Raw genomic sequence first — 27,599 nt, forward strand, 5'->3', positions numbered from 1 at the left:
AACAGTCCCAACCCTGTGCACAGTGCTTTAGTGGTTCCCGAATGCTTGCTTGTTTGCGTTTGATCCTCACAACAGCCTGAGGCCAGTCCAGGGAATATTATCTGCTGTTTTGCTGATGAGAAGAGGGGCCTCAAAGAGACAATCGAGCTGTGAACCCAAGTTCTGAAGCCAGCTCCCCGGGGTTCAGGGCCAGCTCTATCACTTAGTAGATGTTTGGTAAATCACTTAATCTCTCTAAGCCTCTATTTCCTCAATTATAAAATGGGGATAACACTCACTTCACTGGATTGCTACGCCTATTAAAGGGAGATGGCATATAATGCGTAACATGTAATAAGCATGCAATAAATGCTAGTTATTTTTTCCTCTCAGGCCAGCAACATGTCCCCTCCCCAAACAGCGGCTCCAAGACCTAACAGGATTATTCCAACGTCGGAATCATTCCCAGGCTTGGGCCGCCTGTCCCCAAACAGGGCAGACGCGAGGCTGCGTCGCTGCCCGCGGGGCTGGCGCCGTCCCGCCTGCGCCGCCAGCGCGCCCCACGTGCCTCGCGTAAATAAGCGAGCGCGCAGGCGCCGCCGGCCGGCGCCCATTGGCCGGCGCCCCGCCGCCCAGGAGCCGGGGGAGGGACGCAGGGCCCTCCGGCCGCCGGCTGCTGCGCCCCATCGGTTGGTCCGCGCCTCCGTGGGTCCGTGCGTGCGGTGCCCGGCCTCGCCCTCGCCATGGCGCCCTGGCTGCAGGTGCTGTGGCTGCTGGGGCTGCTCCCGGGCGCTGCCCCCGCCCCGCCCGGCCGAGCAGCCGGCGCTCAGGCCTGGGAGCCGGCGTCCCCGGAGCTGCTGGGGCCCGCCCGCTTCGCCCTGGAGATGTACAACCGCGGCCGGGCGGCCGGGATGCGGGCCGTGCTGGGGGCCGTGCGCGGTCGCGTCCGCCGGGTGAGGACGCGCCGGGGGTGGGCGCTTATGGCTGTGCGGTGCGCGGGGGCCCTGGTCTGAGGGGCGGCAACTTGGGCCTTGACTTGGGGTGGGGGTGCTGGACGCCTGAGAGTCGAACCTCTGGTGATTGAGGAGGGGTGGCGGCACCGGAGGGCTGTGGGCCCAAAGAAGGATGGACTGAGGAGGGAGCGGATGTGCCTGCCTCACCCGCCCCTCTGTCCAGGCGGGCCGGGGGTCGCTGTACTCCCTGAAGGTGACCCTGGAGGAGCCGCCCTGCAACGACCCCACGGTGTGCCAGCTCCCTGTGTCCAAGAAAACCCTGGTGAGTGGTGGGGCTCCTGCGATTCCCCGCCCCCAGGCTGAGTCCCGGAGCAGTTGAGATGATGGGTCAAGCCAAGAGGAAGGGATCTGAGGCAACAGCTACCCCACCTTGAGTCACTTCCCAGGCCCTGAGGGCCAGAGACCATGCTGTTAAAGGGAGAGTGTCGGGGTGTTGGCCGTGCCTCAGTCTCCACTGTGGGGGTGATTGCCTTGGGGGTGGGTCCTCATCTGCCGGCCTCCAGCTCCATCTTGCCAAGACCCCCAGACTGGCTTCCTCCTCTCTCTCCAGCTCTGCAGCTTCGAAGTCCTTGATGAGCTAGGAAAACACATGCTTCTGAGGCGGGACTGTGGCCCAGTGGATACCAAGATTACAGGTGCTGGGATAACCCAAGGATGCTGGGATAGCCCAGATCAGACTTCACTCGGGTTCAGCCTTGATTTCTTTGTTCCAACCCTATCCAGATGACAGAAGCGAGACTTTCAGTTCAGTCCTTCCACTGTTGAACAAGGACCCCCTGACCCAGGTGAGGAGGCTCTCTCTCTCTGGGGAGCTGGCTGCTGCCTTTTTCGCCCTTTCTTCCCCTCACCCTGGCCTGGGGCTCCCTTGTCAGTCTGAGAGGGACTCCTTGTAAAGACCCCTCTGCCTTTCCAGGACTTTTCTGTGAAGATGGCTTCAATCTTCAAGGACTTTGTCACCACCTATAACCGGACATATGAGACGAAGGAGGGTGAGGACCCAGCCTTGGCTGTACCTTTCCCAGTCAGATCAGGGCTTTCCCCCCAACTTGGCACCTTGGTGTTAGGGAAGGAAAGGACACAAAAGGCAGTGCGTCTTTTCAAGGGCCCCTAGATCCCCAAGTTCTTGCCCAGCTTCCCAGGACTGGGCAGCCACTTCAAGTGCCTGGCCCCTTCTCGTATCTGATTTTCCTGGTCAGAAACCACGGGCTTTCATCATTCTGGGTAGAGTGGGACAGGGGCAAAGGCCTGATTTTCTCTGCTGGAGGCCCCCCGCATGGTGGCTTTTTGCCACGGCCTCCTGTCTGGGGATGCTCTTTGGAGCCCATTTCAGTTCTGCCATCACACATGCGAAGTCACCTCAGTTTGGCCCCAAAAGTTGATCACACTTCCCACTCTTATCACTTGCAGGTCTGGCCCCCCACCCCTACCCATCCCAGGGTTCTGTCCTTCTTGAAAAGAGCTTCAGGACTGAACCAGAGGCCACCTATTCCCCAGGGAAACCTCTACCTGTTAGCCCCAAGCCCCTCTTATGATCTCCTTGGGGTCTGAGCCCCCCCTCTCCTGCTCCTTGGTCCTCAGAAGCCCGGTGGCGCATGTCCATCTTTGCCAGTAACATGGTGCGAGCGCAGAAGATCCAGGCCCTGGACCGTGGCACAGCTCAGTATGGAGTCACCAAGTTCAGTGACCTCACAGGTAGGGGTGGTGGCCAGAGCCCTCATGGAGCCTAGAAGAGAGAGAGCCTGCTCCCAAGGCCCCTGGTCGAGGCTGGCTTAGAATACCCTTCCCCCCATCCCCTGACCACCTTTGCCCACAGAGGAGGAGTTTCGCACCATCTACCTGAATCCCCTCCTAAAAGAGCAACCAGGCATGAAGATGCGCCGAGCCAAGTCCGTTGATGACCCCGCCCCACCTGAGTGGGACTGGAGGAGTAAGGGGGCTGTCACTGAAGTCAAGGACCAGGTTGGACCCCTAAGAAGTGAGGGTGGGACGTAAGGACTGCACCGGGGTTGCAAAGGGACCCAGGCCTGACTCTGCCGGTCTCTTGCAGGGCATGTGCGGCTCCTGCTGGGCCTTCTCAGTCACAGGCAATGTGGAGGGCCAGTGGTTCCTGAAACGGGGGGCCTTGCTCTCTCTCTCGGAGCAGGGTGAGCATCCCGCTCTACGTCCCTGTCCCCAGCCCAGCCCCTCTGGAGGGCTCCTCTGGACTGGCCTTCTGTCTCCTAGAGCTCTTGGACTGTGACAAGGTGGACAAGGCCTGCCTGGGCGGCTTGCCCTCCAATGCCTACTCGGCCATCAAGACTCTGGGTATGCATTAATGGGGTCAGGAGGGGCAGCGGGAGCCACTGCTCCCTCCACAAGAAGTCACTGTATGAGGGAGACACTGTGTGTGGGAGTGTGAACTGGGTTCGTGTCTTAATGCTGACCCTGATTGCCTCAAGACCTTGGGCAAGTCAGCTCTCTCAGAGCCTTAGTTGCCTCATCTGTGAAATCGCCCACACCTCATAGGATTGCCTTAAGTAGCAAGTGAGGAAATAGGTATGTGTCAAGTTCCTGGTGCGGAGCAGGGGATGTTGGTATTTTCGCTGGTTGGAGATGTGTATTTCTGTAATACTACTAAACCAGGTAGCGACAGACCTCACCCTTGAGGGGAGGTATTGGCCTAAACTGGCAATTCAGTTCAGCTGTGGCTGCAGTGGCAGAAGCATGAGGGGCTGAGGGACTGAGATGGCTGTACAGAGACTGGTCCGGAAGCCTGGCAGGGCTCTGGGCCAGGCTGGGAGCAGACTGTCAGAGCAGGACAAGCAAGCCCAGGTCAAGAGTCCCAGGAGTGCTGGGACGAGCGAGGAGTGAGAAGTGGGGAGTTGAGTTCCATCTTGGCCACGTTTCTCATTGGTTACTCGCCCACCCCCCTGACCTTCAGTCATGTCATCCCTAGAATGAGGCCGTTCCTCAGAGTGGTGGCCTGTGGCCTGGGGTGGATGAGGAACGGGGGAGCTCATGTATAAGGGGCTTAGCACAGCCCCTGGCTGGGAGAAGATGAGTGTATGGTAAACCGGGGTCCATGTTTTCTCTACCTCCCCAATCCACCCCCACCATTTCCTAGGAGGGCTGGAGACAGAGGACGACTACAGCTACCATGGCCACTTGCAGACCTGCAACTTCTCTGCAGAGAAGGCCAAGGTCTACATCAACGATTCAGTGGAGCTGGGCCAGAATGAGCAAAGTGAGTGAGGGATGGGGTGAGGACAGGCCAGGTGGGTGGGGCTGGGGCCTGGGTGTCCTTGACACTGCCCCTCCCCTGTCTCAGAGCTGGCGGCCTGGCTGGCCAAGAAGGGCCCCATCTCCGTCGCCATCAACGCCTTTGGCATGCAGGTAAGGCCCCAGCCCTGCTGCGCCTGCTCCGTCTCTCTCTGACTACTCCTCCACTTCTCCTTGGAGTTGGCTCCCTGCTCCTTATTCTCCCCCCACCCAGTTCTACCGCCACGGGATCTCCCACCCACTGCGGCCCCTCTGCAGCCCCTGGCTCATCGACCATGCTGTGCTGCTCGTGGGCTACGGCAACCGTGAGTTCTGTTGACCCCCTCTCGGCCTATCCACCCCAGGGCACAGGCAGAGGTTAGACCACAGCATCTCAGGACCTCTGGAAGGGAAAATGGGGGGAATGCCTAGGGACCCTGTCCTTACCCTGCCTCAGGCTGTGGGAAAACTGAGGCAGTGGGAAGTTGAACTGTTATGGATGAATGACCTGCTAGAGGTGGGTGGATGGGTGGATGGGTGGGTGCCCTCCCCAAACCCGAGCTGCACCAGGTCTCCAGGAGGGTGGCAGGTGGGCCTCTCTTGCTTCCTGCTCTTTTCCTAGTACCCATCACACAGTAGGCCCACAGCAGGTACTTGCAGAGTGCGTGGGGCCCTGACTCCTGCGCTCCGCACTGCTCCCAGGCTCCACAGTCCCCTTCTGGGCCATCAAGAACAGCTGGGGCACTGACTGGGGTGAGGAGGTGAGTCTCGCCTGCTTGGCCCCTGGCCCTCCAGCCCCCGTCCTGCCCTTGGGCCCTCACCACCCCCTCCTCCCTCCCAGGGTTACTACTACCTGTATCGTGGGTCCGGGGCCTGTGGGGTGAACACCATGGCCAGCTCAGCGGTGGTGAACTGAGGAGTGCCAGCTCAGGACGCAGTGCTGACTAGAGCAGCCCCTTCCCCAGCCTGCCCCGCATGTCCAGGCCCCTCCCCAGGAGGCACAGCTGGCTGAGGGACAGGCACCAGGTACCTCAGGGTGAGCAAAGGGCACTGGGCTATGGGCATGGCCCTACGGCCTCCACCCCACTCCCGCCCCGAAGTTCCTCAGCTGCACCTTTGCTGGATTGTGGTAGCTAGGAGGAACTTGGGTGAAGGATGATGTCTTAGCAGCCGAAGCTGGGGCAAGAACCCTGGGCTTGGGTCAGGAGCAAGTGCGAAGAAATCATTCTGGTCTTAAACTCAGCTCTGTCCTCAGCAGGCCCTGGCTTCCCGCCCTGGCTTTCCTCTGTCTGATGTTCTAAATTTTCTGGTCCCCCTGGATCTGGGGACAGTGTTCCCTTCCACATTGTAACCACCCTTCCTAACAGCAATAAAGACGTGTCCTGGGCCCTAGTGTAGTGTGAATGCTCAGTCCCTGAGGGCAAGGAGGGGTGGGGGGGCCCCTGGAGGGTCACGTTCGGGCAGCTGCTCCTGCCCAGGAGCCTGAGGGCCCAGCTTCTGCTCCAGGAACCAAAAGGAGATGGACAGAGGCCCCTCGATGGATCTTTATTCATAAACACTTGGGATCAGCCAAGAGGGAACACCCTCTCTCTGACTTGCGTGGAGAACCTCAGGGGTCGAGGTCAGAGGTCGCTCTCCCCATAGAGGGCGCTGGAGAAGGCCACATAGTCCAGGGCTCCAGCAGGAGCCCCGGGTCCCTTGTAGGACGCCATACGGCGGATGCAGTACTCAGCCTGCTCGGCTGGGAGCTCCCGCCGCAGCTCCTCAGGGGTGATGTAGTTCTGGGGGAGAAGAGGTGTTGAGGCCCACAGGTTCTGTTCCCTGCCCCAGCCCGCCAGCCCCCTCCCCTGCTGGGGACTCACCTTGTCTCCCGCCAGGATCTTGAAGGAGGCCACAACTTGCTCAGCCGTGTCAGTCTCGGCTGTCTCTCGGGTCATGAAGTCGATGAAGGCCTGAAAGGTCACGACCCCGGCTGCATTGGGGTCCACCATGGTCATGATGCGAGCAAACTCCACTTCCCCCTGCAGGGATAGAGGGCGGGCACCGCGCCCATGGGTGCTAAAGCCAGGAGCCCTCCTGATGTCCCCTCCTGGGGACTGACTGTCCAGCCTTGGCTTGACAACCCCAGTGACAACGTGCTCCCTTTCTCATAGACCATCTGCTGCAGCCTTAGCCAGCTCTGGCTTTCAGAAGTCCTTTCTACTAGGCTGAGATCTGCTTCCTGCCGTGGCAACCTGCCCTGTGGCCCATTGGTTCTGATCTTTTTTCTAGGGCTTTCTGTAGTGCTGTTTTTCTGAGGTAAAAATGTTGCAACCTCAGGCTTTGGAGTCACACAGAACTGGGTCCAAATCCTAGCTGTGTGTCTTTGAGCAAGTTAATGTACCTCTCTGAACCCTCGATAGCCCCTGTGTGAAATCGGGTAATTCTACCCGGCCGCATGGGTGTGATGAGCAGGAAATGAGATCACATATGTGAAAGTGGGAGAGACACAGTAGGTGGTCAGTATGTAGGAGAGGGGCACTGAAGGGATGCTGGGGGACACTCACCAGGTCGTAGCCCATGGAGATGAGGCAGGCCCGGAAGTCGTCAGGCTCCATCATACCGTTCCGCTTCTGAAGTGGGTGAGTGGATGTCAGGCTGGGCCCCAAACCCCACCAGCCCCCAGGTCCACCACCCCACAGGGTTGGGCCCCTGCTGACCCGGTCAAAGTGGTTGAAAGATGCCCGGAACTCGTTGAGCTGCTCCTGGCTCAGGCCCTTGGCGTCTCGGGTCAGTACCTGGTTCTCCACCTCGTTGATGGTGCGAGCGATGGAGGTGAGCAGCTGCTCCCAGCCCACGCGGATATGCTGGGAGAGCAGGAGACAGGCCAAGTCAGGGGGCGGCCAGTGCCTGGCCACTAGCTCTAGCTCCCCGCCAACCACTGTGTGACCCTGGTCCTCCTCCTCTCTGGGCCTCTGTCCCCACCTGGAGGTTCCACTGAGTGATCTCCAGTGGCCCTTCCTGCCTTAAAATTTGATGACGTTATGTGTTAAGTATTGATCAACCAGCCATGGCCAGTCCTGGCCTGGTTTTAACTGCTGTGTGACCGGACAGGTCACTTTCACTCGCTAGGTCTCAGTATCCCCGTGGTTACATTGGGGGACCTGGCCAAGCCACACTGGGGACCCTCCTGGGGCAGATGCGCTGTGTCCAACTGTGGCGCCCCCCGGCTTCCCTGGCCAGTGCCGCCTCCCTTCTCCTGAGCGGGTGTGGCCCCACCTCCATGCTGTAGACGGTGTGCTTGTTGTCGAACACCAGGCTCTCCTGCAGCAGTTGGTGGTCACCCTCCAGCCGGTCAATGTTGCTCTTGTAGTTGATGATGTTCTGCTCCTGCTGCCGCAGCCCAGCCATCTGCTCCTCCAGAGAGCCTACCATCCCTGCTGCCAGGCGCCCCACCTCCTGCAGGGGGACCCAGGCAGGATGAGGGCTCCCAGCTCCCTGTGGCCTGGCCCTGGCCCCACTCCCCCATCCGAGCCTTACCTCCACCTTCCCCTGGATCCAGGGCCCGACGGCATTGGCCTGGGCTGCAAACTGTCGCCGGAGCCTCTCGTTCACCTGCTGCCGTGTCAGCTCCTCCTGCAGCGTCTGGTCACGGCTGGGCACCAGCTTTCGGACCTGAGAAGGAGGGTGGTTGTGCCAGGGGCAGCCCTGGGGGCCGGGAGATGGCTTTGAGGGGAGATGGGCTCCAGTCCCCTGACCCTGCTGCTCTCAGCCAGACTGTCTGGGCTGTACGGACAAGCTCTTGGGCGAGTTACTCAACCTCTCTAGGCTTGTTTCCTCGTCTGTGAGATGGGGCCAATGCATCATTTATAGCTAATTTAGGTGGTTTCGTAAAGGATGTCCACACACCAGATTTAATTCTACTTCACATGAGGCCTGACAGGAAAATGCTGCAGTTATGGCCATTTTACACATGAGGCCAAGCCAGGCAAAGTGACTTGTCCGACGCTACGTGGAGTCTGGCAGACTCCAGATCCAAAGGTAGACTTGATTCTCCAAGTCTGGGGACACCTGAGGTTCAGGGTGGCTAGACTGCGCAGGAGCGGCTGGGAGGCAGGGGAAGACCCCAGGTGGCACTGACCGTGTCCCACTTGTTGTTGATGTCCTGTGGGCTGAGGTTGATGTAGGGGTTGGTGGTGCTGGGCCGCAGCCCGTATGTCTGGCAGATCTTCTGGATCTCGCCCTGGATGCCCAGGATGGCACCTCGCTCTCGGTCAGCCTCGGGCAACGTTGCCTTGAACTGCTCATGTGCTGTCAGCAGGCTCTGGGGGTGACAGGCAGGAAGCATCAGCCAGTGCCCCCTACTTCCCACAGGCAACAGAAAGGGCAGCAATGTGCCCTAGGCCATCCATCCAGTCCAGGGCAGGGCTGGCTTGTGAAGCCAGGCCTCCTGTCTCCCAGCCCAGCACTCGAGAACTGGGGTTTTCCTCCTGCCCCCATTCCCCAGGAGCCCAAAGGAGTGGCTGACAGGATTTTAGGCCAGCTTTCCTGTCATCCCATCCAGCCCACCCACACCCGGAGACCCTGCAGCCACCTGGGTTTCCTCCACCGAGTGCACCAGCCACACGTCCTGCAGGTCCTCCACAGCGCCATCCAGCCAGTTGTTGAAGGGCGCTGCCCGCCGGGCAAACTCCAGCTGCAGCTGGTCGATGGTCTCCAGGAGCTTCTCCATCCTCTAGGGGCAGCAGGGATGGCAAGTCAGCAGCCTGCCCAGCAGGCTCCCTCACCTGCCTCCAGTCTCCAGCCCCCAGCTCCCTGGCTCCCAAGCTCACCTCTAGCGCATCCCGCCTCTTCTGTGTCAGCGTGCCCAGGTTGTCCCACTGGTCGCAGATAGCCTGGCAGCGGCTGTTCACCGAGGCCGCGTCGTGGTAGTCCAGCTCACTGGGGGCGAGAAGCAGGGTGACTGTGGGGCCAGACCCCAGCCCAGATTTCCTCCTGCCTGCCCTCCCAGGGCTGGAACCTGTGCCCTGGGTGGTGGTGAAGGCATGAGAGTCAGGGCAGGTGGGAGTGAAGCAGGGCTTTCCTGGGGGGGCGTGGGGCGCCAGGGGTGTGTGTGGGGGGTGCAGGGGGTGGTCCCAGTGAGTTCCTGGGGGGAAGGGGAGCTCCTGGCTGGTCTTCCACTCCCTCAAGTAGCTTGGATGGAGGAGCGGAGCTTTGAGTTTTGGGGGCCACGTTATGCGAAAAGGGGCGGGTTTACAGGAGGAGGTGGCGAGGCCAAGGCTGATGGAGAGGACTGAGGGGAGCAGACCCGGACGGCTGCTGAAGGGAACGGGCAGGCTAAGCGCCAATGGGGAAGAGTATGGGTAGCAGAGCGGGGTCCGGAGATGGGGAGGGGGTTACAGGAGGAGGGACGCGGGACAAGTGGTGATGGTGAAGGCCATGGGTACCAAGGCAGGGTAACTGAACCGGGGAGAACGAAGTCTCTTGGCAGTGGAAGTGGGGCGAGGATCGGCGCTGAGTGGCGGGACCCGGTAGGGGCGTTGTCACCGGGGGCGGGCCCCGTAGCAGGCCACGCCTACTTGAGCTCCTGGGCCAGGGCAGCGATGTGCTCCACGCGGTCCTGGTGCGCAGCCAGGTCGCTCTCAAAGGCCTCGTGGCGCCGAAGCAGCGCCCGCACCTCCTGTAGTGACGCCGACTCGTAGTCGCGCTGGCTCAGCATATCCTCCTTCCCTGCTCGGAGAGAGACCCGGCTTCGGTCACCCAGCGGCCGCCACGAGCGGAGCAGGGCGTTTGAGTCAGGCTGTGTGACTGCGGAGAGTCCTCATCTGTGAAATGCAGGTGATCACACCTGCCCAACCTACCCTAGGGGTTTGGTCTGAGGCGCTAGTGTGATAAAGTGAAGTGAAGCTCCGATTCCAGGGCATGGCCCATAAATGACGTCAGCATCCCCTCCCCGCTTCGGGTGGCCTTTGGGACAGTTTTGGTAACTACCTCCGGATGACTCTCTGGGCCTGCTGAGCCCCTGACCCGGTTTCCCTTGCTCACCAGTGTCCCCAGCACCTGGCACGGTGCCTGGCACTTGGTAAACCTTTGATGAATATTTGTTGGATGAATGAATGATGAATATAAAAGTGCTTTGAGAATGACAATTACCATAATCACGCAAATAAAAACTATAATTATTATCATTGCGCAGTGACCATTTGTTGAGTGCCTCTGCATTTTGCAGTTTTAGAGGCTCACAGACCTCCTCAGGGTCCCATCAGTGGCTGTATATGTAAAGAATTCTTATTAGATCAAACATTGTTATTCATTATGCCTATAATCCATTATTAGTGTTTGTTCAGTATCTTTAGGCAAGACTCATTCATTTGTAGGATTAAAACCCCTAATGAAATACAGAATGAACATTTCATACGGAGTGATATATTTGACTCATGCAATATTTTGGCATTGGTCAACTTTGAGTCAAACATAAGTGTTGGGGGGCCGGCCCCGTGGTGTAGTTGTTAAGTGCGTGCACTCCGCTGCTGGCGGCCCAGGTTCGGATCCTGTGCATGCACCGATGCACCGCTTGTCAGGCCATGCTGTGGCGGCATCCCACATAAAGTGAAGGAAGATCGGCATGGATGTTAGCTCAGGGCCAGTCTTCCTCAGCAAAAAAAAAACAAAAAAAAGAGGAGGATTGGCATGGATGTTAGCTCAGGGCTGATCTTCCTCACACACACAAAAAATAAGTGTTGGGGACTCACCTTTGGATACCTGCTACATAGACAAACAAAATGCTAAATGACAAATTAATCAGAGCAGACTTGCAGAAGGCCGACAAATTAATCAGAGCAGACTTGCAGAAGGCCAGAGCCAGGAGGGAGCTGGGGCCTGAGTTTACAGATAAAGAGACTGTGGCCCAAAGAGGTCCAGTGACTTGGCTGCACAAGTCAGGGTGGGACCAGAAAACGGGTCTCCAGCCTCCCAGCAGAACACCTACACCTGACCTGTGCATTTTTGCCAGGACTCGGCCCCCCACCAGTCTCCACCCCAGGACACAATCAAGCGCCATGAGGGGTACCTACCCCGGGTCCAGGCCTCGTGCAGGGAGGCCTTCTGCTGGAACTTCTCAGCCAGGTGCTGGAGCCGCTGCAGGCGCCGGATCTCTGAGAGCAGCCAGTCCTCATAGCCCTTCTCCACTTGCTCCAGCCCCCGCCACGCGTTGGCGATGTCCTGTGGGGCAGGCAGAGGTGCCCTCCATCACGGTTCACCCATTGTACAGATGGGGACACAGAGCCCAAGGTCACCCAGAGGATGTGGGCAGAGCTGGGGTCACCCCCATCCCCAGCGTGGCTCACCGAGACCAGCTTGCCCTCAGAGGGCATGAAGGCCGGCCGGTGGCTCAGCCGCAGCTTGGTCTGCAGTGTGTTGAAGTTGATCTCCAGCTGGCACTTCTCCTGCACGCGGGGCGGCTTGTGCAGGCGCCGGTAGTCACGAAAGTCCTCCAGCTTGCGCTGCATGGCACTCATGCTGGGCTCGCCCACGCGGTTCTCCAGCCACGGGATGGTGCGGCGGATCCATTCCAGCAGCTGCCAGGGCCAGGCAGGGGGAGAGCAGAGAGCTCTGAGCCGGCCTGCCCACCTCACCCACCCCTCTCCACCTACACCCAGGCTGTGGCCAAAAGGCCGGGCCTCAGGCAGAGTGGGGGGCTGGAGGGCAGAATGGGGGGCTCCCCACTAGACAGGGAAGGAGTAGGATGGTTAATTTCTGAATCCGGGGACCAGTATAGGTTGGCGCAGAGCAAAGGGCCATGAGACTGCCTAAATATGAGTGAATGGATAAATGAATGAATGATGAGTAAATCAGTGAATGACCAGGAGCTTGGATAGGCAGAAACGGGCAGGGGATGGGTGAAGATGGCAGGAGAAGGCTGGGGGAGGTCAAGGCTGCTTGGAGGAGGGGGAAGCTCTGCAGACCTGGGGTTAGCCGGGGTTGGGAGAGCCCAGGTCGAGGAAGGGGAAAGGCCCTCTGGCCCCAGTCTCACCTCACTGGCAAGCTTCTCGTACTCCTCCATCAGCTTCTCGTTCTCCTGGTTCACGGCCAGCACCTTGCAGATCCTGTTGGCAGCTGTCTCTGCCTGCGGTGGGAGTGGGCAGAAGGGCTGGCATTAGAACAAGCTGCTGTGGACACCCCCGATGCAGCCTCCCTCTGTAAAGCCCTAAAACCCGGGCCCATGCAAAGGAGGGAATGGATGAGGGGAGCACATCTTTTACGGTGAGGAGGGAGCTTCCAGACCAGACACCTCTGCTCCTGAGTTCCCTACGGACTGAGTATGTGCAGCTGGGACAGTGGCACTCCCACCCACGTGGGGCCTGGCACCTCCAAATGTTGGGATGCTGCCCAGGTTGGGCCCGTGGGTGCAAAGCCCAGCTTAGCAGTGGCAGTTGAGGCCCTTTACCTGCTCGGCCCCAGCGAAGGCATGGTAGAAGCAGGAAACGTAGGTCATGATGGCCTTCTCATCGGGCTTTGGGGTGTTCACGATGTCTGGGGGATGGCAGCGAGGTGTTTATTGGCCAAAGCCAGGGGTGGGGCATGGACTCAACCAAGGCAGAGAGCTCCCTTGGGACGGGGTGGTGTGGAGACATTTAGTCACAGCCACCAGCTGCCAGCTACCCCAAACCCAGGGTCTTCCTCTTTCCGGAAGCCCTTTCTGATCACCCCAGAGCCCAGCAACCTCCCCCTGCGTGGGACGAGGAAGAGGGGATGAGTGAGCTGACACTGTGGCCCTCATGAGGCACCAGTCCACACCGCCTGGTGTCTCAAACCCTCCCATGACTCTGTCTGTCTGTCTTTTCCCCAAGTCCATGAACCCCTCAGAGGCCAGACCACGTTCTCATCCATCGGTGCCCACACCTCCAGGGCACCAGGCACAGGAGGTGCTCAGAAAATGTTTGCTGCTTCAATTGACTAAATGCCTTATTTGGGCAAAGGGACCAGAGGCAGCCCCTGCCCAAGAGGAGCTCCCAGTCTTGAGGCACCAACATGCTCCCAGGTGACCCAGGTAACCGGGATATGAGGCAGAGGGCAGAGCCATTACATAAGGGGAGAGGCAGGAAAGGCTGATTCCACTGGGTGGAGAGGGGCAGGGGGGTGAAGAGAGGGCTCCTGGAGACGAGGCCTGTGGCAGGAAGGATTCTGACCGGGGAGCGGCATGAGGGGCACAGCATTCCAGGAGGAGGGAAGAGCAGGCACAAAGGTGTGGAGGTTGGACCATGCCGACTGGTAAGTAAGTAGAGTCCTCGTCCAGGCTAGGCTTCCTCTCACCTTCTGCATCCAACATCTTGGGGATGTCCAGGTATTTCTCTGCCACCTCGAAGGCGGTGTTCAGGTTGCCGATGGGGTCATCCTAGATGGGTATGAGAGGTGAAAGGTCAGCTGAGGGCAGAGGTTGGGGAGTTGGGGCTGGGGTGGCGGAGGCCTACCTTGCGCAGTTTGGCGTAGTCAATGAGGTCTGGGCGGTGTCGGTGGATGAGAGCACAGAGGGCCAGGCCATCCTTCCAGCTGGACAGAGAGAAGGGGGGTCAGCCCGGGTTCAAGCTGAGGCTCTGTTCTACCCTCCCCCCAGCAGCACGTCTACCAAGACAACCTCATGTGTAAACCGGAGTAAAGTCCAAACTCTTTAGCTTGGCATTTGAGGCCCTTCATTACTTGGACCATCTCCTCCTAGCCCATCACAATTCCTTCACATACCCTCAGCCTGGGCCACACCAATTTCTAGATGTTTCTGGCCTCCAAGTCTTTGCTCACAAGGTTCCCACTGGCTGGACTACCCTTCCAGGGATGTCTCCAACGCTCCCTCCCGCAGGGATCCTCCCTTGCCCTCCTGGATTCAGTTCAACACTGACTGAGTCCTCTTAGTTTCAGACACTGTTCTAGGAACTTGGCTGTGACCTTTCCTCCCCTGTGGCTTGTGACGGGGCCCCAGAGCCCAGCAGAGGCCTGTGTGCGTGTGCTGACCAGCTGACAGACCTGGTGTGGAAGTTCTGCACGTTGACGTTGCGGTACGGCGCTGTCTTCCGCTGGCACCACAGGAGCAAGCCCTCCTTGGCCGAGGTTTCTGGGTGGAGATGGGGGGGGGGAGCATTAGCTGGGGAGGGGTCTGGGCCAGTCCTCTCGCTCTACCTGCTTCCCCACCGCTCACCCTCCACAGAGATGTCCTGGATGGCGAAGCGAAGGATGATGGTCCAGATCATGCCCAGGGTCATCTTCAGGTTCCCATCGACGATCTCTGCAGGGCAGGGGTGGGGACAGAGTCCACCTTGCATTCTGCTAGGCCTCAGCAACCTCCCTGCTGCCCATCCTCTGGCCCTTGTCCCCATCCCAGGGCTGGCACTTAGTAGGTACTCAATCATTCTACTTAAAAATGAGTCATCGAACACCTACTAGGTGTCAGGTCCTGTGCTAGCACTTTGGGTACATTTAGTCCCTACAGTCCCTCCTGTGAGGTGTGGGTGGTTATCCCCATTGCTGAGATGAGGACACTGAGGCTCACAGAGGTGACTTGTTGATGTCAGGAACGCCGCCCTACCCCCCGCCCAGGCCTCCTCCTGCCACCTTCTCACCTTCAGCACCAATGGACACCAGCTTAACCCCCTTGCTGGCAATGAAGTCCAAGGCCTTGTTGACATTGGCGATTTTGTGGAAGCGCATCTTGCCTTTGTCTGGCCTGGGCAGCCTCTCTCCTGGGTGTAAGAGGAGAGGTCAAGGGATCGAAGGTCATGAGAGGAAACTGAAGATATTGTCCTCAAACTTCCCTGTCCACCACCAAATTCCCTCCAGTGCTCTGCTGCCATATTCCCCCAGCCCTCTGGACTCCTCTAGGTCCTGGGGTCCCTGTGCCCTGATTTGCACCCCTCACCTGAAATGACTTCCAGGAGCAACATGAGTTTGAGGCCATTGCGGAAATCCTCCTCAATGTTCTCGATCTGGGTGCCGGCCTTGCGCAGGTGTGAGTTGCACCAGGCAGTGAAGGTCTGGGGGCAGAGGACAGTGCTCAGGCCCCTTGGTCAGGGTAGATCTCAGAGCCCAAAGCCCTGGATTCAAGTCCCCGCTCAGTCACTGACTTGCTGCGCATCTGGGGCCAGCCCCTTTCCCTCTCTGAGCTTTAGTTCTCCTGGAAGAGGAGAAATGGGGTCTGGGGCCCATGCAGGTCCCAGTTTGGACTCAGGGCGCCCTACTGCCAGCACTCCAGCTTTAGCTAGCCTCAAGCACCGGAGGGGGATTTAGGAAATTGTAAAGCAGACACTCCAACGTGTGGCACGCTCTGAGGCACAAGGGCTAATGCAGGCTGATACTGCCTTTCTAAAAGCTGAAAAATTCTGGGTTGAAGCACATCTGGCTCTGAGGGTTTTGCCCAAGGGACTGTGCATGTTATTATCTCAGCCCCACTGACCTCCCAGGGCTGTTGTGAATTGGCCTCCAAGTAGACCAGGAGGGTACAAGAGCTTTGCAGGCTGTAGAAGATCAGCTAGGCACTCAGGCCCAGCCTGACCTGGTTTCTGGAGGTGACCAACTTCTCTCTCCCCCCAGAATCAGCTCAGCCCCAGCCTCCATCTGGGATGGGAGGGCTGGTATACAGCTGTTTGTCTTTTGGGGATGGGGGTGACCTGGAGTGTGGTGCACAAGTTTCCACCAACCTACTCAGCTTCCAGGCCCTGGATTCTGCCATCAGCTGTAGAGTCCTTGGTAGAATTCATACTTGGGCTCCAAGTATGTAGCTGAGTAGTGAGTAGCTGAGCTACTCACTCTCTGTGACCTGGGGTGTGCCCCTTGCCCTCTCTTGAGCTCAGTCCCCCCATTTGTACAATTAAGGGGTCAGACTCCATGATGTCTAAGGTCGTTCTTCCTCCGACCTGGCAGCATTCTAGAATTCAGATCATGCCCCCACCACAAAGCAGAGACTCCTGGGAGGTGGCCCTGGAAGTCAATTGGAATTATTTCCCTTAGCCAGCTTCCCTTCCTCAGACCAGCCTCTAAAATGCCCTAGGTGCTGGACATGGAAGATGATGCTTTAAATACTTGAAGGTCTGTCATTGCTAAGGGAAGGGAGTGAGCTTCCTGTCACTGGAGGTGTGTAAGTGGGTGCTGAGCACTCATTGATGGGGCCCCAAGCACAGGAGAGAGCAGCTGGATTCTCTGTAGTTCCTTTCAGCTCTGGACTCTGAGATGCTCTGGTTCTGGATAGGGCTGGAGGAAAGGAAGGGCTGGGTGGGGCCTCCACAGCAGAGGAAGGGGCATTCTTTCATTTGACAAACATGATTTGTAATGAGCTGTGGTCCCTGCCCTAAAGGTGCTCACAGTCAATCAAAGAGTCATGTTGGTCTGAGACGTGCTGCTAAAGACTACTGTTGGGGAGTCGAGGGGAGGAGTTCAAATCAGGTGGGGGGCCTCTTGGGAAAGGCTAATATTTGATCGGAGCTGTGATGGAAGGGCAGGAGTCATTCAGCAGAGAAGGGCAGACAAGGGCATTCCGGGCAGCGGCAGCCACGCGGGCAATTGTCAGCGGTGAGAAACAGTTGCTAGGTTTGTGGGGTTACAGCTCTCCGGGCACTGCTGGAATGAAGCTGGGGGTGTTGGGGTGTAAGTGGTGAGAGGCAGGCCGGAGGGGCGGCAGGGGCCAGGTCATGCACCATCTTGGGTGCTAAGCCAGTGAGTTTGAACTTGATCCTGAGGGCAACAGGGAGTGAGGAAAGCTTTCAGGCAGAGGAGCGAGGTGGGCAGAACTGTGTTTTAGAAAGCTCATTCTGGCTGCAGAGTGGAGACAAATGGCTTGGCAGAGCAGAGGGGAGAAGTGAGGAGGCGGGGACTAGGACCAGAGTGAGAGAGGGAGGGGGTCAGGGTGGGGAACGGGGCAGGATCAGGATGAGATAGAAACATTTGTCCTGGCTGGAATATAAGCTCCCTGACGCAGGGGCTTTATTTTGTCCCCTGCTGAATTCCTGGGACCTAAAACAGTGGGCACATAGTAGGACCGCCTAAAAAAGTATTGAATGAATGTTTTTGAATGAAGTTGAATGAAGAGGACTCAGGTCTCAGGACGGAGGAGGTGGGAGTGCTCCAAGACATGGAGAAGGAGCAGGGAGGAGGTGGGGCTAAAGCTGAGCACAGAGATATTCACTACATCGTAATAGACAATGTTGGACCAGAAAGAAATGACCAGAATGTCCAACTCCAGGGGATGCTGATTAATTTACAGAGCATCTACGCTGTGCAGCCGTGGAATGAATGGGTGAGGTGGGTGGCTTTAGATTGGGTTGGAAGGATATTCCTGACATATTGTTAAGTGATGACAGCAAGTTACAGACCAGCATGTGTCTTAAGGGAGGCATGTGGACCTGGATCTGGGAGAGGCCTGGGTGAGTGGGGGTGGGGATAGGAGTTGTTGCAGAGCAGATGGCAGCTGGAGGCAGGGGCAGGGATGGCATCACTGGGAGATTGCTGGACCTGAGGACCACAGCCCTGCTTGGAGACAGGTGCAGGAGGAGCTTGGGGGGAGGCGTGTCACCGGGGGCACCCCAGCCGAGTCAGCTAAGCCTCCCGGCCCTGGGGTCATCTCCTGTGTCTAACCCAGCGGAAGTGCTCTAATGCTAAATCCTGGGATTCTCAGATCCTGTAAATTCCACTGAGCACCTCTGTTCCCTGCCCTTTCCTAGAGTCGTACATTATTGGCAAATGCTGAGCAGGGTCCAATGACCTCATGGTGTCCTCCCTACCCCTGGCCTGCCGCTCCCCAAAGTTTACCCACTCCAGCCCGGATCATTTTCTCTTTTGGGAACCCAGGTGTCCTGCCCCCTCCACTAGGGAAAGTCTGGGAGTGAAAATAGATCGAGGAGGGGGGCCAAGAGCCCTACAAGGCTGGGCCTGGGCAGCAGCTGCCCACATGCCCCTCTCTAGCTTCCCCCAAGGTGCTGCCTCAGCACAAAGCGTCCATCTGGCCAGAGGGTCAGGTTACTGCGTAAGGGGACCCAGGGCTCCCCTCCTCCCCACCCTTTTCAGCAGACTCAGGGCCCTGGGGCGGGGAGGGGTATCTTGGGAAAGAGTGGGGGTGGGGCAAGCAAAGGGCAAAGACCCTCAGGTTGGGGGGTCCTTTTTCTGACAGTATATGATTTGGGTCCTGTCTCGGCCCCTTTCTAGGCCTCAGTTTCCTCACTTGACAATTGGGATAGAGTGACCATGGGCGCCAGGATGGAGAGAATACAGAGGAGAGGGTGAGGAGGGATCTGGGATGGTTACCCCCTCCCTCACACTCCCAAGTCCACTAGTTGCCTGGCTCCAAGCCCTAAGGGTGGGGCCTAGGAATATTTAACTAGAGCGTGGGGGGTGTGGGGAGAAAGATTATTCTACCCAAATCCCTCAAACTTGGATCTCCCAACCCGTTTTTGCCAGCAGAAGTGGGGCAGTGGGCCCAGGGGAAAGAACTCTGGGGGATGGGGACCCCAGAAACTCTCCTTGTCATCCTAAACCCCTCCTGAGGGCTCCCAGCCCTCTCTTCCAGCCCTGGGGGACAGCAGAGGACTGATGGGCAGAGCCTGGGCTAGGGGGAGGCACCCCAGGTTAAGACAGCCTCTGCCTCTGACCTGCTGAAATGCCAAGGACAAACTGCCCGGCTTCTCAGGCCTCAGTTTTGCCATCTGGAAATGGGCGAGCACTCACTTTCCGCTGCTGCTTCTCCCAGGCCGGGTCCAGCAGCAGGTCGCGGTCCCAGTCCTCCTCCTGTTGCATGTACTCGCCGTCCCCGCCGCCGCCGCCCACGAAGTGCCCCTCCCCGGCCCCCAGACTCTCGGGCTGCATAACCATCATCATCTTGCTCAGGCTCCTGGCTCCGCTCCGCTCGCCGGCGCTCTCCAGAACACCGGGGCCGCGTTAAGTAGGGCCCGGCCCAGCCTCGGATCGGATTCGCGCTAAATATGGGGGAGGAGGGAGGGGCCGGATGGGGGCGAGAGCGCCCGGGTCCGGACCAGGCAAGAGGTTGCCCTGGGGCCAGGGGACTGCAGAATTTGGGGGCGCTGAGGTGGATCCCGTGGCGGAGATCCGGGGTTCGCGTTCCGGCTCGGCCGCTGGGCGCTGTGTGACCTTGAGAAAGCCACGGGCCTTCTCTGAGTCTGTTTCCTCATGTCTACAACGGAGATGATGATGATAATAGTGTCTGCAGACCTCTCTAGAAGCTGCCTTTTGGGCCTCCTCCCGACCCTCTTACTGCGCTGTGCCGGTGGGAGACCTGGAGCCCAATCCCCATTTCACAGTCAGAAACACCGAGGCGCACAGCTGTTTTGAATGTTTTCTGGGGTGATGAAGGTAGACACTCGAGTATGAGGAGGGGCTCTAGGCCAGTTGGATGGGCCGATGCAGGACTATTAATATCGGGACGGCTGGGGGCGGGTGAGGGGGAATGTGCTGATCCGGGAAACCCCGACACCACCAGGGCTGCAACTCCATCCCGGCGTGCCAGCCAGCGGGACCGGCGCGCAGGGCTCCCGCAGGCGGGGCGGGGCCTCCGCGGGTGGGCGGGGCTATAACTCCGTGGCCCTGCCCGGCTCTAGCGCCAACCGGATTCCAAGCATCTCCTTGGCTCATTCGGTCGTCCAATCACGTCTCTGCATCTGCCGCCCGCTCACCGCATCCCTTCGGAGCTTCTATTGGTCGTGGCAGACGTCCGTCTGCCACTATCCCCGCCCCAATACGGAAGCGGCGGGGTACTTGGGGTCCGACCGCGGGTGGGCCCAGGCCATGGGACCGCCCTGGGCGGGCGGCAGCGCGGAGTGGGCGCCCGCGCGGCTGCCCCTCGTGCTCACCGCCCTGTGGGCGGCGGCCGTGGGCCTGGAGCTGGCCTACGTGCTGGTGCTGGGTCCCGGGCCGCCCCCGCTGGGACCCCTGGCCCGGGCCTTGCAGCTCGCTCTGGCCGCCTTCCAGCTGCTTAACCTGCTGGGCAACGTGGGGCTCTTCCTGCGCTCGGATCCCAGCATCCGGGGTGTGATGCTGGCCGGCCGCGGTCTGGGCCAGGGCTGGGCGTGAGTGAGGCGCGGGATCTGGCGGGGGCGGGGAGAAGCGGGAGCCTTGGACAGGCTGGGCGGGGGGCCGTAGGACCTGAGGATGTTAGAACCAGATTACGATAGGATCCGCTTGTTAGAGCCAGAGAACTCCTTTAAAACCTGGGATGGTAGAGCCAGAAGGAGTATCATTCATTCACTTACAAATATTTGCTGAGCACCCACTATGTGCAAGGTACTGTTCCAGTCACCAGAGGTACAATAAAACAGATTCCTGACCTCCTGGAACCTGATTTCAATGGAGGAGGGGGCAGGTGATAAACTATAGGTGTAATAAATAAGCAAATTGTGTAGAATGTTAGAAAGTCGTGGTGGTATGAAAACAAAAAGAGCAGGGTGGAGGGGGTGCAAGTGGCAGTTTGAAATAGGGTGGTCGAGGTAGGCCTCATTGAGAAGGTGGCATTTGAGCAGACTTGAAGGAGGTGGGGGAGTTAACTATGTGGGAATCTGGGGGAGGAGTGCTACAGGCAGAGGGAACAGACAGTGCAAAGGCCCTGGGGCAGTCGTGTGTCTAGATTATTCCAGGAATATCAAGAAGGTCAGTGTGGCTGGCATGGAGTGAGAGAGGGGGAGGAGAGAGGTTAGAGATGTAAAGACCTTGTAGGACGTTGAAGACTGCTTTTTACTAGAAGTGAAATGGAGAGCCATTGGAAGGTTTTGAGCCGAGGAGGGACATGACTTAGATTTTGAAAGGATCAGTCTGGCTGCTGGGTGAAACTATACTGAAGGGGACAAAGGTGCAATCAGGGACACCAGTCAAGAGGCTGTTGCAATAATCCCGGGGAGAGTTCATGGTGAATTGGACCAAGGTGGTGACCATGGAGGAAGTGACAAGTTTGCTCCTGGATATAAGAGGCCAGAGAAGGGCCCAGGGCTGAGGATATCAGAGCTGGAAGTGACCTCAGACCTTCAGTGCTAGAACTGGAAGGGCCTGGGAAGTGAGGTTCAGCCTGCATTGACCTATGAAGACCCTGAGGCTCAGCTAGGGCAGTGGCCGTGCCTGCTTTCCCAGGATGGGCTCAGGGGCTGACCTGGGCATGTGAGGCACTCAAGGCTGCTGCAGGAACTGACCCTCTGCTTCCTTCCCTGCAGTTACTGCTACCAGTGCCAAAGCCAGGTGCCACCACGCAGCGGGCATTGCTCCGCCTGCCGCATCTGCATCCTGCGTCGGGACCACCACTGCCGCCTGCTGGGCCGCTGCGTGGGCTTCCACAACTACCGGCCCTTCCTGTGCCTGCTGCTTCATGCTGCTGGCGTCCTGCTCCACGTCTCTGTGCTGCTGGGCCCTGCCCTGTCAGCCCTGCTGCGGGCCCACGCGCCCCTCCACACCGCCGCACTTCTCCTGCTGCCCTGGCTCATGCTGCTCACAGGTGGGGAGCCTGGGACGCCTCCACAGGGAGGCAGAGGCCCTGGTAGTGGGCCATTCTGGTGGGAGATGGGATTTCCCGCTGGTTCTCCTGGCAGTGCCCTGGGACCCAGTCCCAGTGTCATTTATCGGGGTGATGGCAACCTGGTATTCAACTGGGTGTGCAGTACAGTAAAATACAGGGGCTCAACATGGGGACAGAGTTCTGGCTGGGAGAATGAGGGAAGGGTTCCAGGAGGTGTTGGCAGAGGAGGAAAGACTAGTGGGAGTCCACCAGGATGGGGAGGAGGGTTGGGATGGTGAGGGAGCATTCTAAGTGAGGGGGCAGTGTGAACCAAGGCTTGGAGGTTGGGCAGGGAGTAGTGAGGGCAATTTGACAGCAATTGTGAGCATTAAGGCTAGGAGGTAGGTGAGGACTGGCTAGTGGAGGGCCTTGATGCTGGTGTGAGGAGATGGCCCCTACTTGACTGGGCAGTGGGGAGCCAGTGAAAGTTACAGGCAGGGGAAGGTCCGGTCTTTGGTAGTTGGGAGGGAAAGACTTGGATCAGGAGGCTGATTGAGAGGCTGTGTTCTAGATGACACATTTATTTCTCTTTCCAATGACACTACCCAAGATAAAAGCCCACTGGTCTTTTATACTCTTTGTTCTCTGCCCCCCAAAATGCTTTGGGCTTTCTCTCCCAACTCCTTCCTCCTGACCTCTCCACAGTCTCCTCTGTCACCTTGTCCTGCAGTTACTTAATTCCCTGACCACTCTGAACAGTCACTGTGTCTCCTCATCCTATCCAGGCCCAGCTCTGTCCCAAGGACCCCCTCCCTGCAGCCTGGGAGAGGCCTTGGGGGCCCCAGTGGGGTTGTCAGTATCTTCTTCTGCCCACGCTGGCTTCCTGAGCAGCCTTCCTCTGCCCTGCCCAATGACCCCCTGCCTGCATGGAGACTTAGGCCTCCAGCTGCCCCTCCCTGCACCCCACCCCCTGTGGTCACGCTTGGCCTTCCGCTCACTCCCCTTGGTCACTGAAGATGGGCTCCAGTGCCCGGTCCCTCTCTCTCAGCCCTGGACCCTGTTGAGATCACAGGTGTCTAAACGTCTGGGCAAATGGCTCAGTCAGTGCCCAATGGCCCAGCTTCTTGACCTCATCCATTTCCTTCCCCTACTGTCAGAATCCAAAACGTTTCACCTCCCAAATCACCCCATCAGTCACCCCCCTCTCTGTTCCCCGCCTCCTCTCCTATCCATCTCCACTCTCTTACCCCACGATGCCTGTTCCGTGAGCTCCTGGCCCTCACCTTTCTGTCCATCAGCACCTTCCCTCTTCATCGCCCCCACTTCCGGCTTAGAGCCCTCATTTCCCCCATCCTCCCACCAACATCTCAAACCTCTTCTCTCTGTCTTCTGCTGGGCCTTCCTGGCTTCTCTGTGTCTGCCCCTGGCTGCTAAGAGCTGCCAGACGCATGGTTCTTTGTGGCAGGTTCGTACCATGCCACATTCGTGGCTGCTCACCTCAACAGGCCCTCAGCCGTGCCTGGCTGTCCTGGTTTCTCATAAGCTTGCTCCCCTAATGATTATAGCTCAAACCTTCCCACTTTCCTGTCCTCCAAGCCCCTACCTCTCTTGAAAATCCATCACAGAGAAAACAAGACATCAGATGGTACGTCCGGAATCGTCCTGTCCTCAGATCTCTGGGCCAGGCTGACGGCCTGCAGCTTCTCCTGGTGGCGGGCCCCGCCTCCCTGCTCGGAGGCCTTTCCTCCCGTCTCCCCCTACTGGCTGCCTTTGGGTTTTCCCAAAGGTGCAAACCCTTTCTTCACCCCACAGCCTCCTCCTCTCGCTCTTCTGTCAGCAGCCAAGCTTCTGGAAGGACTTGACTGGGCTCATGGGCCGCTTTTCTTCACCTCCACCCATTCCTTCACCTGCTCCAAACTGGCTTCTTTCGCCACCACTCTTCTGAGACTGCCACGCTCCCAGGCCTGTCTCCACAAAACCCGCAGGATCCTTTTGAGTTCTCTTCTTGCTTCATGACACCCGTCAGCCTCCTGGAAGGGCTCTACCCTTGGCGTCACCAACAGCCCTTCCTCTTTAGTTCCCTTTCTCTTCTTCATCTGCTCCCTGAGGACCTGATTTCCTGGTGCTGAGGTCGAGGCGCCATTCTCATCTCACTCTACACACTCTGGTGGGTCTCAGAACTGCCTGGGTACCGACTACCCACAGATCTGCATATCCAGGCTGGGCTTCTCTCCTGAGCTTCCAGAACTGTCCACTCACTTGTCTCGCGGGCACCTCTCTGTCCTGCCCTAGGACCTTCAAACAATGTTTTCTTCCCTCTTTACCTAGCAAATACCTCCTTAACCTTCAGGCACCACCCAAAATGTCACTTTATCAAAATAGATGACATCCACTTCCCTTACTTAGCCTCTTAATAAGTGTGCATGGCATTTTCCCCCCATAGGCTCTCTCTTTTATTGAAGTAAAATTCACATAACATGAAATTCATCATGGTAACCATTTTCAAGTGTAGAGTTCAGTGGCATTTAGTACCTTCAAAATGTTTTGCAACCATCACCACCATCTAATTCCAGAACATTTTCATCACCCCAAAAAGAAACCCTGTACCTCTTAAGCAGTCACTTCCCATTCCCCCCAGCCCTTGGCAACCACTGATCTACTGTCTGTCTCTATGGATTTGCCTGCCTGGGGCATTTCATATGAATGGTATCACGCATGTCCTCTTGTGTCTGGCTTCTTCCGCTAGTGTGACGTCCCGTGGCATCTTGTAGTTCATTAGTTCAGCAGATACTTACTACCTACTATAGGCCAGGATGGTAGAAGACGCTGTACTTTTCCACTGTAACACACATCACAGCTGCAATTAAGTAACTGACCAATGGTCTCTTGACTGTCTGTCCGTGAATTCCCTGAGGTCAGAGATGCTCTCTGCTGTTCATCCTGGTATTCACCAGTGCCTGGCACCGTGTCCAGCGCATGGGAGGTGCTCACAAGTTGGTGATGCATGAAGGAAAGTTGCATCTAGGGCAGGGGGCTGTGTCTGCCCAGTTCACCAGTGTGTTCCCATCACCTGGCATGGGCTGGCCAGGGAGTAGCAACTCGGTGTTTGCTGAGTGGAGAGTGAGCCCTGCTTCGTGGCGGAGGGTAGAGGTGGAAGGAGGCAGGAGCTGGGCTCTGGGAGGGCTGGGCCCCTGCTGCAGCCTGACCCTCTCTGCTCTCTCCTCGCAGGCAGAGTGTCTCTGGCGCAGTTTGCCCTGGCCTTCGTGACCGACACGTGTGTGGCGGGTGCACTGTTGTGTGGGGCTGGGCTGCTCTTCCACGGGCTGCTGCTGCTGCGGGGCCAGACCACGTGGGAGTGGGCGCGGGGCCAGCACTCTTATGACCTGGGCCCCTGCCACAACCTGCAGGCGGCCCTGGGGCCCCGCTGGGTGCTCGTCTGGCTCTGGCCCTTCCTGGCCTCCCCACTGCCTGGGGACGGGATCACCTTCCAGACCACAGCTGACGTGGGACTCATGGCTTCCTGACTCCAGGAAGAGCCAGAGCTGTACAGGGAGGGGGAGCAGAAGGAGGGCTCATAACTTATTTGAGGCTCACCCCAACCGTGGGAGGGGAGGCGGGTTGGTATGTAACGCCTGCTTTCGGCAACTCCAGCCCCATCCTTGCCCTTGCCCCTGCCCCGCTTGGATTCCTAGTGTCCAGGGCTTGGGCCCTGTGACTACTCTGCCTCTACCGGTGGCCCCTGAGTACAGTGGAGGGTCTGGCAAAGGGCTGCTCAGCCAGCCTAGCTGCCCCTTTGCAAAGTTAATAAAGCGCCCACTTGCCTCTTGGACTCCCTCCATCTTTGTGGGTTTCTGGTCCCTCACTGTTGCCTGTGCCGCTGTTTTGGTTCCTCTGATTGTCAGGCCTGGGAACCACAGAATGCCTGAGGATCTGAGGGGCCAGGGCTCTGCCTCCCAGGGCCTTAGCGGGGTAGGGGTGGGGGCACCAGTGGGCCAAGGCGGCATGTAGTGATTCAGGGTCTGAGAATCCAAAATTCTTTCCCAGGTTCAGTGCTTTATAGTTAGAAGCATTTCTACAACAGCAACGTCAGTGAACCTCCCTCCAGCTAACCTGGTATACTGGGCAGCAATTATGCGGGTGAAGAACTTAAAGCTCTGAGAGTTGATGTGATAAGATCATGGGGCAGTAAATGGAGGTTCAGGATTTGAACCCAGATCTCTGTGCTTTCTCCTTCACCCTTGCACAGCCGAGGGAAGTGAGCAGGAAGACTCTAGGCAGAGAAACCAGGGGGGGATGTTCAGGCATCTGTGAGGGAGGGTGCTGAGAGGGCTATACTCCTCCTCTCTTAACCCCTTCAGGAGTTAACCATTTTTATTTAAATATAGTAAATAGAATTCCCGTTAAATGTGGCAGGTTTAAACACATGGGTTTATCTCTGTTTCCTCTTAAAATCTAAAATGACAGTAAAGAAATAAAAAAGATATAAATTTAGAAGGACAAAGAAAGTAGGAGGGAGACAGCTGTAGACCAAAGAGCCTAAGGACATTTTGAAAGATGGAAAGTGGAGAGAGGTTCATTATTCTCTTAGCAGAGAATTGGAAGTTGAAATTAAGTGCTCCCAGAGGGAGGGGCCAAGAGGCAGCCAGATCGCCCCCCAGAGCCCTGAGAGGCACAGGCATTCCACCAGCACCATGGAAGGCCAGGTTTGGGGCTGACAGTAGGGACTGGTCCCAAGTCTATATGAGGAGCAGCTAGGTTGCCCCTCCCCCCGGGGCCCATCTCACCCCTTGCAGCCAAGCAGCTAGCCCCCTGGGGTGGAGGTGGAGGCTCTTCAAAGAAGCTTTGGGTCTCAGGGGCACTGGAGAGGGTGGGGATGAGAGGCTGGACCAAAAATGGGGTTAAGTGAAAGTCTACAGATCCTGCTGGGAGGGGGTCTTCCAGTGACAGGCAGGCTTGCCCGCCAAGAACCCTGAGAAGCCCACCCTTCTGACAGGCCGTGCCCACGCCCACAAAGGTTTGAGCTGCTAGGACTTCTTTGTTTTTCCAAATGGCATGCTCTATTACTATTTTTTAATTTCATTAGGAACTTGGTGTGCCTGGTGCTTTGTGCTGTTCATAAGCATTGGCAGACTTCCTGTTTGCTCTTCGGCTTTACCCTCACCCTCCAGAATATCTTTTCTTGTTTTTTTTATTAAATAGTGCGGAGGTGCAAGAGAGTATTCGTAAAATAAAGAGGAACACCACCCACCCCACCCCCACTTAAGAAATGGATACCATTTCCTTTGAAGTCCCTGCTGTGCCCTTCCCTGGTAGAGGAAACAGGAGCGGTCTTAATCATTCCCTTGCTTTGCTTTGTAATTTTACTGCATATGTTTTGTATTGGTTTTGCATGTTTTTGAATTTTATATAAATGGAACCATAACCTGTTTATTCTTCTGTGACTTTTCACTCAATATTATGTTTCTGAGATTTATCCAAATTAATTTGTATTAGCTGTAGGGAATTCCTTTTCCTTGCTGTAGAGTGATCCATTGAATATATCACAATTTATCTTTCTATTTTGTCCCACTGGTCATTTTATTTACCCCTGTATATGACCTTCTAAGATCTATTCTTGGCCCCTGCCCTTCCATATAAATTTTAGAATCAGCTTGTCAAGTTCCACCAATAAAAACCCCTTTGAGGAACCCAACTGAATCTATAGATCAGTTTGGGGGAAAATCGACATCTACATGAAATTGGGTTTTCCAGTTCATGAACATGGTATATCTCTCCATTTAATGTTTTCAATAAAGTTATACTTTTTCTCATAGAGATCATGCCTTCTTTTTGCTTAGATTTATTCTTAAGTATTTGATATTGTTATGCTATTGTACATGGTTTATGAAAATAGATTTTTTGTGTCCAGCAAACCTAAAACTTACAAT

The 27,599-nt window shown here is 57.3% G+C and overlaps 3 protein-coding genes across 4 annotated transcripts; 2 read left to right on the forward strand and 1 right to left on the reverse strand.

Moving 5' to 3' along the window:
• The first annotated feature begins 689 nt into the window (after positions 1-689).
• CTSF (cathepsin F) lies at positions 690-5,616 on the forward strand. Its single transcript, XM_058526319.1, is given in 14 exon segments — positions 690-932; positions 1,156-1,254; positions 1,543-1,638; positions 1,640-1,777; positions 1,906-1,981; positions 2,571-2,684; positions 2,806-2,951; positions 3,040-3,136; positions 3,216-3,296; positions 4,096-4,215; positions 4,300-4,364; positions 4,465-4,555; positions 4,932-4,990; positions 5,071-5,616. Coding segments are annotated over 14 exon segments (1,467 nt in total). The 5' UTR covers positions 690-722; the 3' UTR covers positions 5,146-5,616.
• A 135-nt stretch (positions 5,617-5,751) lies between these two features.
• Positions 5,752-19,138, reverse strand: ACTN3 (actinin alpha 3). 2 transcript variants are annotated; one of them, XM_058526318.1, is made up of 21 exons: positions 18,909-19,138; positions 15,115-15,229; positions 14,819-14,938; positions 14,398-14,484; positions 14,226-14,313; positions 13,679-13,757; positions 13,521-13,602; positions 12,655-12,740; positions 12,241-12,333; positions 11,555-11,785; positions 11,282-11,429; positions 9,788-9,938; positions 9,041-9,149; positions 8,803-8,943; positions 8,350-8,532; positions 7,749-7,883; positions 7,488-7,667; positions 6,929-7,075; positions 6,776-6,841; positions 6,092-6,250; positions 5,752-6,010 (listed from the first exon to the last, which is right to left on the reverse strand). In XM_058526318.1, the coding sequence occupies exons 1-21, from the start codon at positions 19,056-19,058 to the stop codon at positions 5,852-5,854; spliced, it is 2,709 nt and encodes a 902-aa protein (XP_058382301.1). In that variant the 5' UTR covers positions 19,059-19,138; the 3' UTR covers positions 5,752-5,851. The 2 variants fall into 2 exon arrangements, with proteins under 2 accessions (XP_058382301.1, XP_058382300.1); XM_058526317.1 differs by having other exon boundaries at positions 6,776-7,075.
• Positions 19,139-19,945: 807 nt separating this feature from the next.
• ZDHHC24 (zinc finger DHHC-type containing 24) lies at positions 19,946-27,486 on the forward strand. The gene is made up of 3 exons (XM_058526324.1): positions 19,946-20,263; positions 21,395-21,672; positions 24,901-27,486. The coding sequence occupies exons 1-3, from the start codon at positions 19,983-19,985 to the stop codon at positions 25,194-25,196; spliced, it is 855 nt and encodes a 284-aa protein (XP_058382307.1). The 5' UTR covers positions 19,946-19,982; the 3' UTR covers positions 25,197-27,486.
• Positions 27,487-27,599: the final 113 nt, after the last annotated feature.

The sequence above is a fragment of the Diceros bicornis genome, chromosome 31, assembly GCF_020826845.1.
Source record: "Diceros bicornis minor isolate mBicDic1 chromosome 31, mDicBic1.mat.cur, whole genome shotgun sequence".
In the NCBI taxonomy this organism is placed as follows: Eukaryota; Metazoa; Chordata; class Mammalia; order Perissodactyla; family Rhinocerotidae; genus Diceros; species Diceros bicornis.